The sequence below is a fragment of the Phyllostomus hastatus genome, unplaced genomic scaffold (genome assembly GCF_019186645.2).
Source record: "Phyllostomus hastatus isolate PE091 unplaced genomic scaffold, TTU_PhHast_1.1 phas_contig_159, whole genome shotgun sequence".
Taxonomy (NCBI): domain Eukaryota; kingdom Metazoa; phylum Chordata; class Mammalia; order Chiroptera; family Phyllostomidae; genus Phyllostomus; species Phyllostomus hastatus.
Window position 1 is genome coordinate 4,730,005 of NW_025333640.1, and position 17,037 is coordinate 4,747,041.

The 17,037-nt window shown below is 57.2% G+C and overlaps 1 protein-coding gene across 1 annotated transcript; it reads right to left on the reverse strand.

Moving 5' to 3' along the window:
* Nucleotides 1-4,153: 4,153 nt before the first annotated feature.
* On the reverse strand, nt 4,154-16,064 carry ARHGAP45 (Rho GTPase activating protein 45). Its single transcript, XM_045831126.1, is given in 24 exon segments — nt 4,154-4,812; nt 4,815-5,012; nt 5,135-5,243; nt 5,863-6,073; nt 6,173-6,399; nt 6,637-6,774; nt 6,866-7,054; nt 7,234-7,406; nt 7,514-7,621; nt 7,761-7,844; nt 7,955-8,061; nt 8,176-8,366; nt 8,461-8,598; nt 8,808-8,996; nt 10,453-10,533; nt 10,608-10,718; nt 10,887-10,951; nt 11,077-11,214; nt 11,327-11,393; nt 11,504-11,576; nt 11,660-11,744; nt 11,944-12,087; nt 14,505-14,835; nt 15,710-16,064. Coding segments are annotated over 24 exon segments (3,486 nt in total). The 5' UTR covers nt 15,800-16,064; the 3' UTR covers nt 4,154-4,573.
* Nucleotides 16,065-17,037: the final 973 nt, after the last annotated feature.

Sequence of the window (17,037 nt, forward strand, 5' to 3'; positions counted from 1 at the left end):
TTGGATATGTTCCCAGAAGTGGGATCGCTGGGTCAAAAGGCAGATCCATTTTTAATTTTTTGAAGTAGCTCGATACTTCTTTCCACAGTGGCTGCACCAGTCTGCATTCCCAACAATGCAGAAGGGTTCGTCTTTCTCCACACTCTCGCCAGCACTTGTTTGTAGGTACGTTGGTGATATCCATTCTGACAGGTGTGAGATGCTATCTCATTGTGGTTTTAATTTGCATTTTTATGATGATTAGTGATATTGAGCATCTTTTCATATTATGTCTATAGGCCATCTGTATGTCCTCTTTGAAGAAGTGTCTATTCAGGTCCCTTGCCCATTTTTTAGTTGGGTTGGTTTTTTTTTGTTTTATTTTTGGTGTTGAGTTTTGTAAGTTCTTTCTTTTTTTTAATAATACTTTTTTTCTTAAGATTTTATTTATTTATTTTTAGAGAGGGAAAGGCGGGAGAGAGAGAGAGAGAGAGAGAAACATCAGTGTGCAGTTGCTGGGGGTCATGGCCTACAACCCAGGCATGTACCCTGACTGGGAATCGAACCTGCGACACTCTGGTTGAGTTTCTTAAGTTCTTTATAAATTTTGGATATGAACTCCTTATCAGATGCATCAGCAAATATGTTCTCCCTTTCTGTGGGTTTTCTTTTTATTTTGATGAGTTCCTTTGCTGTGCTAATAAAACTTTGTAGTGTGATGTCCCATTTGTTTATTTTTTGTTTCCCTTGCCTGGGGAGATCTAGCTGATAAAATACTGCTACGAGCAGTGTCCGAGATTTTGCTGCCTGTGTTTTCTTCTAACATTTTTATGGTTTCGGGTCTAACATTTAAGTCTGTGATCCATTTTGAACTTATTCTTGTATGTGTGGTTTCATTTTTCTGCACATGTCTGTCCAATTTTCCCACCATTGTGGTTTTTCTGTTTTGTTTTCTTGATTTAATTGTCATGTTTCTTTGTTTTTGTTTTTTTAGGGGGAGTTTTTTGCTTAATAATTATTTTCTGTAACACCATTTACGGGAAATAATTTTGTCCTTACATTTTAAAATCTTTGTCTAAAATCAGTTGGTTCGTGGCAGCCTTCTACTTCATTGTTATATCCTGCATTTGTCAATTCTTAATTTGTAGGGTAGCCCAATAAGCCTTTCCTCTGACCTAGCATTGCCCCCTTGCTGTAAGTGCTGGGTTGCACCACTCATTTTATTTACCAAGTATATTCTTGGACACGGCTGCATGTATTCTTGATCAATAAGTTGCAGAAGATTTAATAAAATAACCTTGGCTGGTGTGGCTCAGTGGATTGAGCACCAGCCAAGTAATCAGAAGGTTGCTTGTTCAATTCCCGATCAGGGTACACGCCTGGGGTTGTGGGCCAGGTTACCAGTTGGGGACATGTGAGAGGCAACAGACTGATGTTTCTCTCACACATCAGTGTTTCTCCCCACCTCTTTCTCCCTCCCTTCCCCTCTTTCTAAAAATTAAATCTGCAAAAAAAAAACTTAAAATATTTTAAAATGGAAAAAAGAAAATTTCCTCAGCAGTCACCCCACCCCCAGCTCCCAGCTCCTCACAACCTCTGGCCCATTTTCTGTCTGGATGTGCCTGTCCTGGACATGTCACGTAAATGGGATCACACACTGCGTGGCCTTTCTGTGTCTGGCTTCTCTCACTGAGCGTCACGTGTTCAAGGTTCATCCACATCATATTGAGTGTCAGTGCGTTACTCGTTTTCGTGGCTGAGTGGTGTTCCCCTGTGTGGGTGGACACATTGTGTTGGTCAGTTCATTAGCTGGACGCTTTTGGGCAGTGTCTACCTTTTGGCCGTTGTGAGTGTGCCACTGTGAACAGGTTTTGTGGGGACGTGTGTTCAGTACCCTGGGTGTGCACCTACAAAGGGAATTGCAGGGCCGTGTAGAAACACTGGATACCACTTCTAGAAACTGCCAGGTTGTTTTCCAAGGCAGCTGCCCCATTTTGCATTCCTATAAGCCCTGTAAAAAGAGTGCAGCTTCTCCACATCTGTGGGATCCTCGTTATGGTCCATCCCAGTGAGGGTGAGCAAGGCTATTGAGCTATAAGAGTTCTTTTTTATAGGAAGGTAGACAATTTGCAAAAATTACCATTTGTTTATTATTTTTTGTATTTCTTAAATACCCAGTTGTAGGTGTGGTGTTTGCACACAGGCCTTTAATCCTGGGATTTGCTTCTGGGCACCCTGTGACCCAGGGGTGCCCCCCCCCCGCCACGATGATATCAACACTGTATCTGGCAAGCTCTTGGGCGGCCACCCTGGATTGCCTCTCTGCCAGGTAGACTCACAGAGGATGTGTTTCGAGATTCTTCCATTACTCAATTTAGGTTTTAAAAGTGTTTTATAGTATGTCTTAATGGTTGAATTAGTCTCCCCTTTTTTTCCAAAATCACCTTGGCCAAAATGAGCCAGTCCCAAAACACTGTGGGATTCCACTCAGGAGGGCCATGGAGGAGTCAGATTCAGACAGGAAGCAGATGGTGGGAACCAGGGCCTGGGGGAGGGGGAGGGGGAACAAGTATGTAATGGGGACAGAGTTCCAGTTTGGGAAGGTTAAAACATGGACGCTTTTAACCTGGGGACGGCTGCACAACAGTGGCTCTTAATGCCGCTGAGCTGCGCGTGCCTAAAAATGGTTAGGGTGGTAAATTTTATGTGTGTTTTACAAAATGTTTCTGCCATTTGTGGATATTTACTGTTCGAATGAATAGAATCAGCTCGCCAGCATCCGTGGTAAGTCCTTTGCTGTGGCTGGGTTTGCTCTGTCTCTGAAGCTGGTGAAAACCTGCCCTTGGGTGGGTTTCCGGCCACAGAGGGTACAGACACTGCTGTCACCTGTGGGGGAGTTTGCTGTGGCCTTGGTGCCCTCCTCCCAGTGACACCTGGCTCACCTTTGTTCCTTGGGGACCAGATTCTGTCTCTGCCTCCAAGCATGGCCTATTCCCAAGTCCAGAGATTGGCTGGGGGTCTTGGGTGGGATGAGGTGGGGGCCTGGCACTCACTCAGCACCGCCCCCCCCCCCCCCCCCCCGCCACCAGGACATACTATGAGGCTGCAGGTGGCCCGCCCCGTGAGGGCACCTCTGACTGGTTGGGGCTGTCGTTCACTCACCCACCGGGTTCTGGAAGTGCTTTCACATCTGAGAATGGGGTGCTTTTCATGACCTTTGCTACCTGACCGACACCGAGAGTACAAAGCCACTGTCCAGATGAACTCCGGACTGTTAGTTTTATCTGTTAATTCTTTTGTCCTTTTAAAAATGTGGATCAGAGGTCAGCATGTTTGTCGTGTGAAGGGCCAGATAGTAAGTGTTTTCAGAGCTGCAGTGACCTAGCTGCTCGCAAGGGCGACATGGCGGTGAGAGAGTGCGGCTGCGTGACAGCCGGCCTTTCTTTGTGGAACACAGCCCCAGGCTGCAGTCTGCTGGCATGCGGCCTGCTTTTCCGGCGCTTTGAACGTTTCGAACGTTTCTGCAGGGATGAGGCCTGCCATTGTAAAGTGTCCTGGCTGCCTTGTCACGGCCGCTGGGGTGTGCTGTGGTTTTGGGGGCCTCTTCCGTATAGGGAGGGAAGGCCCCTGCCCCCCTGGCTGCCTTTGTCACAACTGGGTATGGATTCTGCCTGATTCTTCTGCACAAAATTAAGTCGGGGCTCATCTCTGCTGGGCTGCCCTACCCCCTCCCCTCCAAGCCTCTGGCTGTGGGGTGGTCCCCGAGCTACAGGAGGGTAACATGCATTGGGGCGGGTCCCTGCCTGTCCCCTCTGAGCGGTCCCGGATGGTGGCCACCACCCTCCTAAGGCTCTTCAATCTAAACAAATTAAATGACATGTAGAGTTCCTCAGGTCAGTCTGGCCTAATTTCAGGCGCTGAGCACCCATGGGAGGTGCAGCTGGCAGCCAGACAACACAGAGAGAGTGTTTCATCTTCCTCTGGAAGTGTCTCCTGGATGGCGCTGTGGGGATGTTTCTGTGAAGTGGCGATTATCTGACATCTGTGGACTCGCATAGCCCGCCTCAGAGGCCCCCTGCGCCCTCGGACCTCACCAGGCTTTGGGGGAGAATTTCCTTCCTCGCGACCTCCCAAGCAAGGAAGCACAGGGCCCTCTGTGTCCCCGTCCCCAAGCTGCCACTCAGATTAACAAACTTTATTTTAAGCAAAATACATGCATGTGAGGGAGAAACCCCACCATGTACCTAAACCCCAGGTGTCCAAACCCGGTTCTGCCGCCTGGCCCCTGCTGTCCGTCAGGCTGCCAGAGTGGCCTTCCGCAGCCTGGCAACCAGAGATCATGCACAGCTCAGGACAGGTCCGAAGAGGGGTGAGCCCTAAGCAGAGGGCAGGGGCCACTCAGGGTTCCTCTGTCCTCACAGCCCCACGGTGATTCCTGAGAGCAGAGTCCCTGGCTCAGCCAGGCCAGTCATGCGGGGAGGCACGGGGTGGACTGTGGACTCACCCACATTCCTAGAAGCTTGTGGGAAGGGAGGCCAGCGATGCCCTTACCACCATGGGCCAGAGGGGCCTCCCACCGAGTGGTCACTGCAACCTAGGCACTCTGGGCAAAGAGCCTGGCACAGTATGGCCAGTCCCAGGGATATCCACGGTGACAGAAGCCAGGAATGGGGTGGTGCTTGGCCCCCAGCCATGGCCCCAGCCAGACAAATTCTGGTCGCCTCTCCCAACCAGTGCCCACTGTGACCTGTCTACCACGGTGCCTCATGGCGGACAGTCGGCCTCCAGCTACATTGTTGCACTGGTTGGTGGTGTATTGGGACAGCCCCTCTAGTCACCATCCTCCCCAGCGGAGGGCCCCAGCTGCTCTTCACTGCCACTGTCCTGGGCCTCCTCCACGCTGGCCTCACTGCTCTGCTTCTCCAGGAAGCTGAGACGGTGCAGGGCACTCCTCTCCTCTGAGGACAGCAGCTCCGGGCCCTCCTCCAGCTCCGAGTCAGAGTCGTTGGAGGTGACGTGGGATTCTGGTAGGTCTGTGAGATGGGGAGAGACATAGGGCAGAGGAGAGAGGCACAGAGGTGGATGAGATGGGGAAAGACCAGGGGAGAGACCGGGAGAGGTGCTGCCACTGGATACCCTCGACCCAAATGCTCACCTGGGCCCCCGTCCTCAGCCTCCTCCTGCAGGGGGAAGGCAGCCCCCTCACTGGCCTCCGGGTAGGGCACCTGGAGCAGCACCTCAGCCCGCTGGCTGGGCATTCCATACTGCAGAGGTGACAGGGAGGTCAGGGAGGGACCTGGAGTCCAGCCCATCCAAGCTCCGTTTCCTGTCTTGTATTTAGCCACATTAAAAAAAAATCCCAGAGTTGTCACCACCCACCACATCTGCGATGGGGGCCCAGCTCCTGCTCATGAAGGCCTGAGCTCCTCCAGCAGGGGCTACAGGCTCTGGTGGTGGGGCTGAGACCTGCAGGGATGGCCAGCAAGGGACCACTGTCCTGAGGCCACACCCAGTCCTCCCTCTGGAGACCAGGGACCAAGCCCCAGGAAACGCCCGAAGATGGTTAGACACTAGGCAAAGGCACTGAATACTGGAGTGGGGTGCTGCTTGGACACAAAACACGAGCCGGAACAAACACTGCTGGCGTGAAATTAAAGCTCGGCAGCAGGTGAAGTGGCAGACTGGAATCAGCCGAGGGGCTGGCTGGAGGCCACGGGGTGAGCCAAAGCCTCTGTACCTAGCAGGGTCTCCTCCAGATTTGAGACCACACTTTGGCGGTTCTTTGCTTAAAAGACCGCTTAGAAGCTGCCCAGTCCTCCAATCGATACGCTGCCATGGGCAGAACTTTACAGCCCCCACCCCCGGGGAGACCTGCCACCTCACCTGGCCCGTGGCCTCCTCTTCGGGCTTCTCCTCAAAGACCGCCCCGTAGTGGGTGATGAGGGTCTCCACAATGCGGGCTTGGTGCGGGTAATCGACCAGGGAGGAGAGGGATACGGTGGCCTTGGTGGGCCGAGGCCGCAGCAGTGTGGGTCCAAACACAATGCCCAGGTTCCCGGGGGTCATCTTGTTGTCCTGTTCCACCTCTACAATCCTGGGGGGTGGGTTGGGGGGTGGGTTAGGGGGCATAGGAATGGGTGAGAACAGCTCCCCGGACCCAGCCATCCTGGACCCCTGCCCGGCTGGCCCTCACCTGCGCAGGTGCCGCAGCAGGTACTGCAGTGAGGCCCGGTTCTCGGATGGCAGGTCACTCAGGAGCTCCCGCAGCCGGCCCACCATAGCCATGTCCACAGCCTCGCCCTCAGCCACTTCTGGACAACTCCGGGACGCAACCTTTGCCTCAGCCTCTGCCTTCAGGCTGTCCTTGGCCAGCCCCATGAGCTCGTGGTAGAAGCGGAAGCAGATGAGTGGCTCCGGCAGCTAAAAGTGATGGGTGGGGTGGGGTCAGGCCCAGTCCCCTCCTGTTCTGCCCTGGCCACCTGGCCATGCCCCTAGCATCAGCCCTGCACCTGCCAAGTGGTGGCCCCACCACCCTATAATCAGACCTGCTCCCACCCTGGCCACACCCCAGCCTAGCCGTCCACTGCCCCAAGAAACCCCAGCCCCTGCCAGGCAAGGGTCCTGGCCTAGCATCTGCTCTGTCCCCATGGGGCTCACCTGGCGCAGGTAGAGTTTGAGGACATTGCTGATGTCATGGGGTGAGGCCTGCGACAGCTCCACCAGCTCCTTGCCATTCTCAAAGGCCTGGCACAGCTTCTCCACGCGTGTCTTCACCCCATTCACCCGGTATATGCCCTGTGGCAGCCCACAGTCAGCCTCTGCCCACACCTTCCTCCCCTCTGCGCTCCCAGGACAGAACCCCTGCTGCTGTCCCCTCAGTCGTCACCTTTGTGCGCAGCGCCCGTCGCTCAATCTCACAGACACACTTCTTAATGATGAAGGGCACGCCATCAGGAGTGCCCTGGGCTGCCTGGCTGAAGTCCTGGCCGAAGAGCTGCAGGCGGCCCTGAAGCTTCTTGTGTCCACACTGGATGGCCAGAGTCTCTAGACACTTCTTGTGGCAGGCCAGGCAGCACTGGGGGCAGCAGTTAGTGAGCAGAGAGCCTGGCTCCCTCTCCTCCTCTCTGAAGCCTTCACAACCCACACCCCTGTAAAGCAGCTTCTGAAAGCACAGTCCTGGTCTTTGCTCCCAGAGCTGTGTGCCCCCTGTGCTCTGCATGGGGTCTTCCAGCAATCCCTGGGGTCCCCACTCACCTCCTCGCACTCAGCGCCCTGGAAGTAGACATAGCTGTTGCACTCCCGGCACTTGGCTGGCGAGCGGAGCTTTCGGAGCCGGTGAGTGCGGGCTGCCTTGGACATCCCCACATGGCGGAAGGGCCCACTGGGCACGGCCACTGGCAGCTCAGGGGCCATGCCATTGAGGTCAGCTGGGAGGCAGGACAGGTGCTCATTGTCACCAAGGTAGGTCAGGACCAGGCCCACAAGCCAAGTCTAAATCCTCTCCCCCTACTGCTGGGCTCAGAGCCCCTCTCACCCTGCTCAAAGGCTGACGGTGCCCCTGCATTGCCCTCCTGGTCCACCAGCTCCTCGCTGGACGACATGGTGCCACTGGACGACATCCGCTCAAACTTCTTCAAGTCCCCTAAGCAGGAAGCAGGGGTGTCAGTTACCCCAAGCCAGGAGGGAGCAGGCATGTTGGCCAGATGCTGCCCCAAGGGCCCTCTCCATCACCCTGGCCCCATGGTGAGCTCTGTCCTCAACTGGCAGGGCAGGCCCTTCACCTGAGCTGGGGCTGGGGTCCAGGTTGCCATCAGAGTCTGGGATGGAGCTTGGCCATGACTTGTGCACCTGGTGTCCACGTCCACCTGTGGAATGGGCCACCTAGTGAAGGGCTGAGTGTGGCTGAGAAGGGCTGGAGGGAGGCTTCACCCATTTCTTGATTCTACTGGGCACTCCCACCCCCCTGGGCACTCACCCCTTCGCACCCCATCGCTGGGGCTACCTTCCTCTGGAGGGCTGCTGGCAGCCTCCGCAGCATCACCAACACTGAAGCTGCCTTTCCGGGTGCGCATGACAGGGGACCTGGTGGGACCAAAAGCCAGAAGTAGGAGACTCGATGGGGATCACAGAGGCACGGTCATGCTCGCCCCCACCACAGGTGGAAAGCTGGCTCCCAGGGCGCATGCGCGGCTGTACCAGGTGTTTGTAGGGATGTGGGGCTCAAAGTCATAGTGCACATCAGGCTCCTCATCGCGCTGCAGCTGGCGCACATGGGAGGCGTACTGCTGGCCCGGGTCATACAGCTTGCTGCTCTCACACAGCATCTGGAAGTGCACAGGCAGCGGGGCCGTCTGCATGTGCATCATCTGGTAGTAGGAGATGGTAGCCTGGAGACAGCAGGGTGCAGGTGGTGAGGTCAGCAGGTTGATGGGCAGGTGCCCAGCCTGCCTATGGCTACAGCATAGAAGCCCTGGTACCCACCGACTTGATGGTCTGGTCGCTCTGCCGGATGACCTCCTGGATTTGCCGGAGCGCTGTCACCTTGGTGTCCTCCAGCTCCTGCTTCTGCGTCTTAGCATCCGCCACACACGTCCGGTATGTGGCCATGGCTTCCTCCGCCTGGGAAGGCACAGAGAGGGTGCACAGAGAGGCCTTTGCCTGGGGTTCAAGCCCCACACAGAAATCCAGCCAGCAATCATGGTCGGAAGGCTTTCCTGGCAGGATGTACAGCCCAGGCAAAGGCCTGGAGGTGGGACACTTCTCATAGTGTGTCAGGAGCTGCCCCCACTGGGTCCCCTCCTTCCCTGCTCCATCCAGCCTGGCCTTACCTTGTTCTTGGCCTCCTCTTCCAAGCGCCGCCGCTTGTCCAGGGTCTTGGAGGCAGTGCCCCCCGCCCCAGGCCCAGCTCCTGCCTGCTCCTCCTCTGCCTTGTTTACCAGCAGGCGGGCCTTGTCGTGGTCCTCACAGCGCTGCATGTAGCCCTGTTTGGCCTTGCGAAGGTTGGACTCTGCCTCTTGCTGTGGGTGTGGGCGTGAGGAGACCAGTTCTAAACCGCCCTTCAACTGGGCTCAGTGTCCTGGTTTCACCCACTTCCTACCCCAACAGCAAGATACCAAGTCAGGCATCTCTACCACCTATGTCTCTTGTGCTGACATCCTGTGACCCAGTGGGGAAAAGGCCCCGGCACAAGAACCGATAGTAGGAGAATAGGAGTTGACTCCTACAACGGGACCCCAGAAGGAAGTGGCACCTGGTGTGTCCATTTAAAAGCCTATGTGGCCCAGGCTGGTGTGGTTCAGTGGATTGGGTGTGGTCTATGAGCCAAAGGGTCGCTGGTTCGGTTCCTAGTCAAGGCACATGCCTGGGTTGCAAGCCAGGTCTGTGGTGGGGACCACATGAGAGGCAACCACACACTGGTGTTTCTCTCCCTGTCTTTCTCCCTCCCTTCTCATATTTCTAGAAATAAATAAATAAAGTCTCTGGGGAGGGGGGAGCCTGGGTGGCTGAGGCATAGCTAAGCTCTGAACAAGCACAGCCTACACTAGTCCCTGACACCCACCCCTGCCCCCACCCGAACGGCTGTGACGCATGCTGTCTTTCACTTCCCCTCTTGCAGAGGACAGTGCAGCCGCCCAGGCAGGAAGTCAGGCACCCTCTGGGTGAGCGGGAAGGCACTTGGTTGAAACCCATGGGCTTTCCAGGGCCACGTCTTGCAGCCTGCACCATCAGAGGCTTACACATAAAGAACTCATACAGGTAGTGGGAGAAACCATGGGGGGAACTTTTAAAATAAAAAATTGTGATGCAACACAAAACCCAGAAGCCATAAAAGGAAAGACTACTGCTGCCAATAGTGGTCTCTACCTGGCAAAATAAGCCATAAGTGAGTTCAAAAGTCAAAACAATAAACTGGGTAGGGGGAGTCTTATAACATACATCTTCAGGGGCTGAGCTCTCTAATATGTAAAGAGCTCTGACAAGTCAATAAGAAATAGGCCACAGTCCAATCCAGAGGATATGGACCAAGCCTCACAGAAGGGGAGAGGTGTGGCTCTGGCTCAGGAGGGAAGCTCGTACACTCATGCCCCGTCCCAGCCATCCCCTCTCAGGCGCGGATGGGAAATGCTTGATCATGTGTCCGAAAGACAGGGCACAGGCTCGTCACAGCAGTGGCATTTGAAACAGCTCAACTACACAGCAACAGCTCAGCAGCAACTAAAATTAGTAGGGATTTAGTGAAATAAGCCATGTGGCTGTCAGAGGCGAGCTTGTAAAGGGCTAAGAAAAAGGAAGGAGGGTGGCCTGAGGTGGGAAGAGCCTGGATGTGGGGCGAGTGTAGGAGGCCAGGAGCAGAACAGGGTGCTCGGTGAGCTGCCATCAAGTGCATAAGAGGCGGGGAAATCACAGCACGGCACGGGCCCCTGCCAGAGGCCGACTGTCCTGCCCCCACCCACCCGCCTGCCCCGGAGGTACCAGCTTCCTCTGGGCACGGTGCCAGGACTCCTTGATCTCCTTCCTGCGCTTCTCATGCTCAAGTCGCCGAAGATTCAGGGGCTGAGGTGAGATGGACCATCAGTAGGAAACCCCGGAAACCCCACTCCCAGCCCACCCTCCAGGATGCAGCCCACCTGCATGAAGGTCTGGGTTTGCAGCGTGCTTGCTGCCTGCACCATGCCATGGCCAAACTCCAGGTCCTGCTCCAGGGCCAGTGAGTAGATGGACAGGAGGGGCATGTGGGGCTTTTGGGAGGAAGTAGTAGTCAGAGGGGTGGGACAGCATCCAGGCCCTCCTGGAAGCCCTCCCTGGTCCCTTCAGGTCCCCTCAGCCACCACCATAGCATAGATGGGGAGCCTCTTCCCTTGACCCTTCTCAGACACAGAAACTCGAGCCCAGGCCCATGGCCCCACCTCCTGCGTGACGCTCTGTCTGCAGTTGTGGACAATCTTCTGCAGGCCTTTGGCAAAATCCATCTCTGTAAGGCAGGGAAGGGGAGTCAGTGTTGGGGGGCAGGGAGTCAGTGTGGGGGGGCAGGGAGTGTTCAGGGGACATGTGAGGGGAGGGGCCCACTGGTCGATCTCATCCAGGGTCAGCGCTCACCCAGTACAGTCCGCTTCTCCAAGTAGCCAATGAGGTCTTTCATGTACTTGGCCATGTTCTTGGCATAGTTCAGGGCCACATCTACGCCTCCCTCACAGCGCTGCAGCAGCATGTCCACCTCCTCGGGTAGCGGGCAGCCTACAGAGTGGCCTCTCAGCCCGGGCTCCACCCCCCAACACACCCTCCGTCCCAGTCTTCTGCCCACCATTCATGCAAGCGCCCGCCCACGTGTGCGGGCTCAGAGACTCACCTGTCTCACAGTCCTCGGCGCTGGGGGGACCACCCTCATTCCCCTGTCCATACAGGTTCTCCATGGACTGTGCAGGGGGAGACTCAGGTGAGTCCAGCTCTGTGGTAGGTCCTGTCTGAGGCCCACCCTGCAGGAGACCGTCCCTGCCCCTGGATAGAGGAGGCCACCCCTGCTCACCTGGCTCGGGTCCCCAGGGGGCACTGACAGGAGAGTGCTGCAGTCCACTTCGCCCATGAGGAACTCGGACACACTGCAGCAGGGGGGTGCAGTCAGCATCTAGAAGTACAAGGGCCCCACACACCCCTGCTCCTGCCCCGCAGGCCCTGCACTCACGTGCTGCTGAAGGAGACGGCCATGGTCTCCAAGGCCTTCTCAAACTCCTGCTTGTCTGCCTCATTGTTGCATTCATAATGGAAGGCTGGCGGGCAGAGACAAAGATCAAGGGGGTCGGCCCACTTTCAGATGCAACCACCCCTGCAGCTAACTGAAGGGAAATCACTAGAACAAGTGTGCCCATCAAACTCCTACGTGTCCTTCAGAGCCCACTTCAAACATCCCCTCCTCCAGAAAGCCCTTCCAGGCAGAGAGCCCTTGCTGCTCTGTCCTGGCCAGCTGACCTTTGACCTTGGCAATGAGGGTGCCAGCAGCTGTGAGTGTCTCCACGGTGTTCAGCAGTGGGTACTTGCAGATGACCTGGCGCATCACTCGTAGGGCCTCGCCCAGGTACTCGTGGGCCATGGGCCGGCGGGCCTCAAGGAAGTCTGCTGGGCAGAACGGGTTTGAGCAGGGAGGGAGGGGCCTTGCCCCTGGGAAAACCCGCTCACTCATTCCTCAAAGATCCTGTCCCCAGGTGGGAAAACTGAGGCAGAGGTGGGAGACGGCAGCTGCCCAAGCCTCGCTGTGGGACCTCAGGTAGAGCACTGTCCCTCTCTGGGCTGCTGGCCAGGGCAACAAAGGCCAGAACTTGGCATAAGCAGTCCCTTCGGCTCAGAACACTTTCCTCATCCTTCCAGAAAGCAAACTCCTGCTTGTCCTTCAAGTTGCAGTCCTGGTACCTCCTCCTCCATGGAGCCCACCTGGCCCCTCCCATGCCCCAACCACGCAGGGTTGCTCAAGACTCTATGCAGCTCTCTCCCTTCCTTGCCTGCCTGGGCACCGGGCCTCAAGCACCCTGTTATCTCATACTCTCCCGACAGCCACCCCATTAGACAGACACTTGTCATCATCCCCATTTTGCAGAGGAAGAACTGAAGCACAGAGAGCTCAAGTAATTTCTCAAGGATCATGCAGCTTTCCCACCTACGCTACCTTTGAAGGCACGAGAACAGCAGGCAGCGTACACACTATCCAACAGAAACGAAACTGTAGCCGTGCGAGTAAGGGGAAGGGACAGGCAGGCACGAAGACCCAGGAGGGCCTGATGGCCAGCCAGGGGGAGTGGAGAGCTTGTACAGCTGGGGCCTTCTGACTCCATGCCTGGCAGGCCTGCTCAGTAATGCAAGTGGAGCCTGAAAATGGGCGCCCCGCCTTCTTTGGCACAGAGGGACTCCTTTGGATGGCCCCTGTGCCTTGAAACTTGGGGGCCCTGAAACTGAGGCCAGCTCAAAGAGGCAGAAAGGGGCTTCGGGAATCCAGGGAAAATATCGGGGAATGGTCAGACCATGCCCCTTCCGAGGACATTCCTTCCATGCACCCAGCCCCTAGCCCCTTGTGTTGCTTGGCCTCAGCCCACTGGGTCCCTGCAGCACCCCAACCCGAGAAGCTGACTCCAGTGAAGCCCGGACATGCCCAGGTTGGCACAGCCAAGTCAAGCGCTGCAGCTGCTGCGTCCTGAAGCTCTAAGTGCTCCCAGAGGGCTGGGGACCCCGCATTCTGCTCTGTCTGCTCACCTTGGGCCCTGTGCGGCAGCGCACAGGTCTCCAAGACAACGGTCACAGTGTGCTGAGAATGCCTGGTGGGCCACTAAGCCCAGGGCACACTGCTGCCCTGGTTCACAGATAGGACACCCGGGGCTGGGAAAAGGAGGCCGCTGGTCCAGGGCTCACATCTGGACAGTGGGGGCAGCACCAGGACTCAAAGCCACATCCTCTCTGCTCCAGTCTCTTTCCCAGGCCCAGGATACTCCAGGCAGAGAGAAGGGTGTCCCCAACTCCATCCAAACTGCCTGCAGGACTCAGCTCCACCCAGGCCTGACCTCCAAGGAAGTACCAGAATAGGATAGGAACCGAGATTAGAGTTTCCCCAGGAAACAATGCAGGCCCTGCCCTGGTGACTAGATAACCAGGGCTCCGGTGGGGCTGGGCCTCTGCACAGAGCTCCTCATCAGCTCATCAGTGCCCTGAAGGCACGGTGGCCACTGAGGGCTGAGGTCGGATCTGGATCTGGCCCCTCCTTGGCTTGGAGCGCTAGGGGTTAGGGCCCCACTCCTGACCTTGGTTTTCCTATCTGTGAAATGGATGCTTTGGGCGAGTAGGTCAGACCACTTGGCGTGGCCCTGGCACTGTAGTTTCCGGGAGAAGCAGGCAGCGCACAAGGTGCTGTGCCTGCCTGTCTGAGGTGCCTGCCAGGGTTGCCAGGGACAAACAGGAAACAGATGAAAATAACTCAGCAGGAAGCCAGGCTGTCAGTCTCGTGGAGGAGAAAACGGAACCTCCATCCCGCAGGCTGCTGCCTCCTGCGGCTCACATGCTGGCCCGCCCCTTGTCCCTCCTGACTCTCTCCATCGGACCTCACCCTACCTCTAGCCTACCTCGGCCACACACACAAATTTGACTCTGGCCTACCTCTGCTCTAACACCTCTGTGGCTCCCCACTGACCTCAGGAAAACGTCCAAGATCCTTCTGCCTGACGTCCTCAATACCTCCAGCCTCACACACTCTGCACACCAGCAACACCCAAACCTTGTTCCCTGAGTACAATTCCCTCCGGGTCCTGTTTCTGACCTGTGCACGTGACACCCCCTCTGCCTCAACACCTTTCCCTCCTAGTTGCCACCAAACTTGCACACATCCCTCAAAGCCTTAGCTGCAGTGGCTTCTTCCACAAAGCTGTCCCTGTGACCCCCTTCGGAGCCTCCCCAAGTCCTTCCCTCTACCCTGCCTTGGCCCCACAGGGTTTGGGATATCTCTGTCCACCTCGGCCTTCCACCCAGGCCTCGCCGTCCCTGCTGGCCCTCACCGTCACACAGAACACAGTCCTTGAGCTTCTCTAGGCCCTCGGCAAAGCGGGCCACGTCCATCAGGAGGTGGGAGATGTCCTCCACGGCGTCGGGGCAGGGCCCCTCGATGGGGGGTTCGGCGGGGCTGGCTGCGGTCAGTGGGCTTCGGTGGCCCCGGCCTAGAGTCCAGGAACTGGCCCCGGACAGAGGGAAGCCGGCAGCACTGGCATGGCGGCTCAGGCTCGTGGGCCTCTTGAGTGTGCCTGTGGCCTTGGCATTGGAGGCCACACTCAGTGGGTCCAGGGTGGGTCCCAGGTACACAGCTTCAGCCCCATCTTTCCTGGGCAGCTCCTGGGGGTGAGGTGGGGTGGGGTGGGGGGTGGGTAAGGCAGGTGCTCTGGCCCAGGTACTACCTCAGTTTCCTTAGAAGTGAAGTGGGGCTCTGAGGGATCTTTAGCCTGACCCCATGGGGGTTGAAGCCCAAAGGTCAGAGGGCTGAGATTTGGGGCCATACCCCTCTCATACCTGTTACCCAACATCCTCTTCCCCAGAGCTTTCACAAACAACCGTCAGCCCAAACCACAAGCCAGGGGCGGGGCCTGCGGGGGCGCGGGTACCCCACTTCCTGGTGAGGAAGGGAGAGCTAGGAGAAGGTCCTGGGCCCTGTAGCCCCCCTCAGGCTGCGGCAGATGCACCTATTCCCTGTAAAGACACCCCTGTTGATTCCTATACCCTAAGGGTCCTGGAGACCTCTGAGTCCCACAGACTATAGGACAGTTCCAACCTGTGTACACCCTGGGGTCCTGGAGGCCCTACACCCAGGGACCCTGTCAGATACTCTGCTGCCCTCTAAACCTTCTTTCTGCCCAGTGATGTGCCATAGTTCCCTGCGCCCATCCTACAAAGCCACAGCCAAATGCCGCCCCCACCCTAGCACCCTACTTCGCTCCCTGGGTTCTGCAGCCAGCCCTGGAGGAGACAGGGGAGGCAGTGACCATCCCAAAATCCTCCTACCATGAGCTGAACGCCAGGGTCCTGGCCGATCCTACGTGGCCCCCGCAGTCCTGCCTGGTGGGGGCTGTAGCTGGCTTGAGCCCCCCACTGCAGGCCCAGCATGTTGCTGCTGCCGGGCCCCTGCCCCACTGCCCCAGCAAAGGGCGCGCCCTTGTCCCACTGTGGCTCCAAGGTCCCCACCCTCTCCTCCAACTTGAAGAGGGTAACTTACCCCAGAGGGCTGTGGGCTGGGGCTTCCCGCCCGGTTCTTTTTCGAGATGGAAGGGGTTTTCATGAGTTCGCGCTTCTTCCTGGAGAACATGGTGGGGCCAGCAGAGCTGCCCAGGCAGGCAGACTGAGGTAGAGCAGGCCAGGGGGATCTCAGCGATGCAGCTCCAGGAGCTGACCACCTCAGGACCACATAGTCACCAGCCACCCCCTCCCCAGCTGTCAGGCCCACGTGACAGGCTCAGCCCTCATTGGCGGGCCCTCCCCCCACAGGAAAAGGCCTCCGGAGGTGGTGACGCAGACCCACACCCCAACCCTCCGATGCCTCAGCCTGCCACTCCACAGAGTGGGCTTGAAGGTGGGGTTCCAGGCCCCGCCCCCAGCCCAGGCCCCACCTCCAGCTTCCACTTTCAGGAGCTCTGCACGTGCATTGGACGGGTGCCTGCCCTCTTCTGGCCTGGGCGGGCAGAGGCCCATGGCTGGCTGCACAGACGCTGACCCTCATTCAGACGCACCCAGAGGCCAGCACGAGCACACCGATGCAGATGTAAACATGCACAGAGACACTGATACGCAGACACAATGACTCGGGGACAGAGACACGGGGGGACACTGAAATGCAGGGACACTGATGTGCAAGGACGCAGGGTCATGACACATGTGCACAATGACACACAAGGACACTGAGCCATGGGGACACTGACACACACACACATGCTCAGACTCCACGAAGCTCTGTGGATGAACCAGATAACCTGGAGCTTCGCACTCAGACCTGGGGCACGGACACCCTCCCTTCCAGTCCCGTCCTCTCATAGGCGTGCCCACCCTACGTCCCCTGGCAGCCCCTTACCGTTGCAGACCCCAGGGCCTGGGCTATGCAGGGCATAGCAGGTCTCCCCTCAGCCTGGCATTTGCACTGGTCTCAGCCTAGCTGCCTGCCCCAGCCCCCATCCTACCTTCCAGGGACACACAGACTGACCAAGGACATGCTGGGCAGCAGGGCCGATAGTACTTGTGAGGCCACCATGCACCTCCCCACATCCTGGTATAGGCCAAGTGTACAGATCGCCAACTCTCCGTATCTTCCCTTGACTCCTGTTCCCTCTCCCATGACCGCCTGTTCACTAGGAGCCCCCCACAGTCTGGGCCCCCTCCTCCGCTTCCAAAATCCTTCCTCCCAATCTCCAACCCCTCTAGCCAGGACCAGCCCTCACCAATCTCAGGTGGGAGGGGTAGATTTCCAGGGCACAGGGCACATGGGCTGCATTCCCTCATGCCAAACCCAGCTCTCCAGGCCCAGGTCCACCTGCAAGCCCAGTTCAGAAGTTC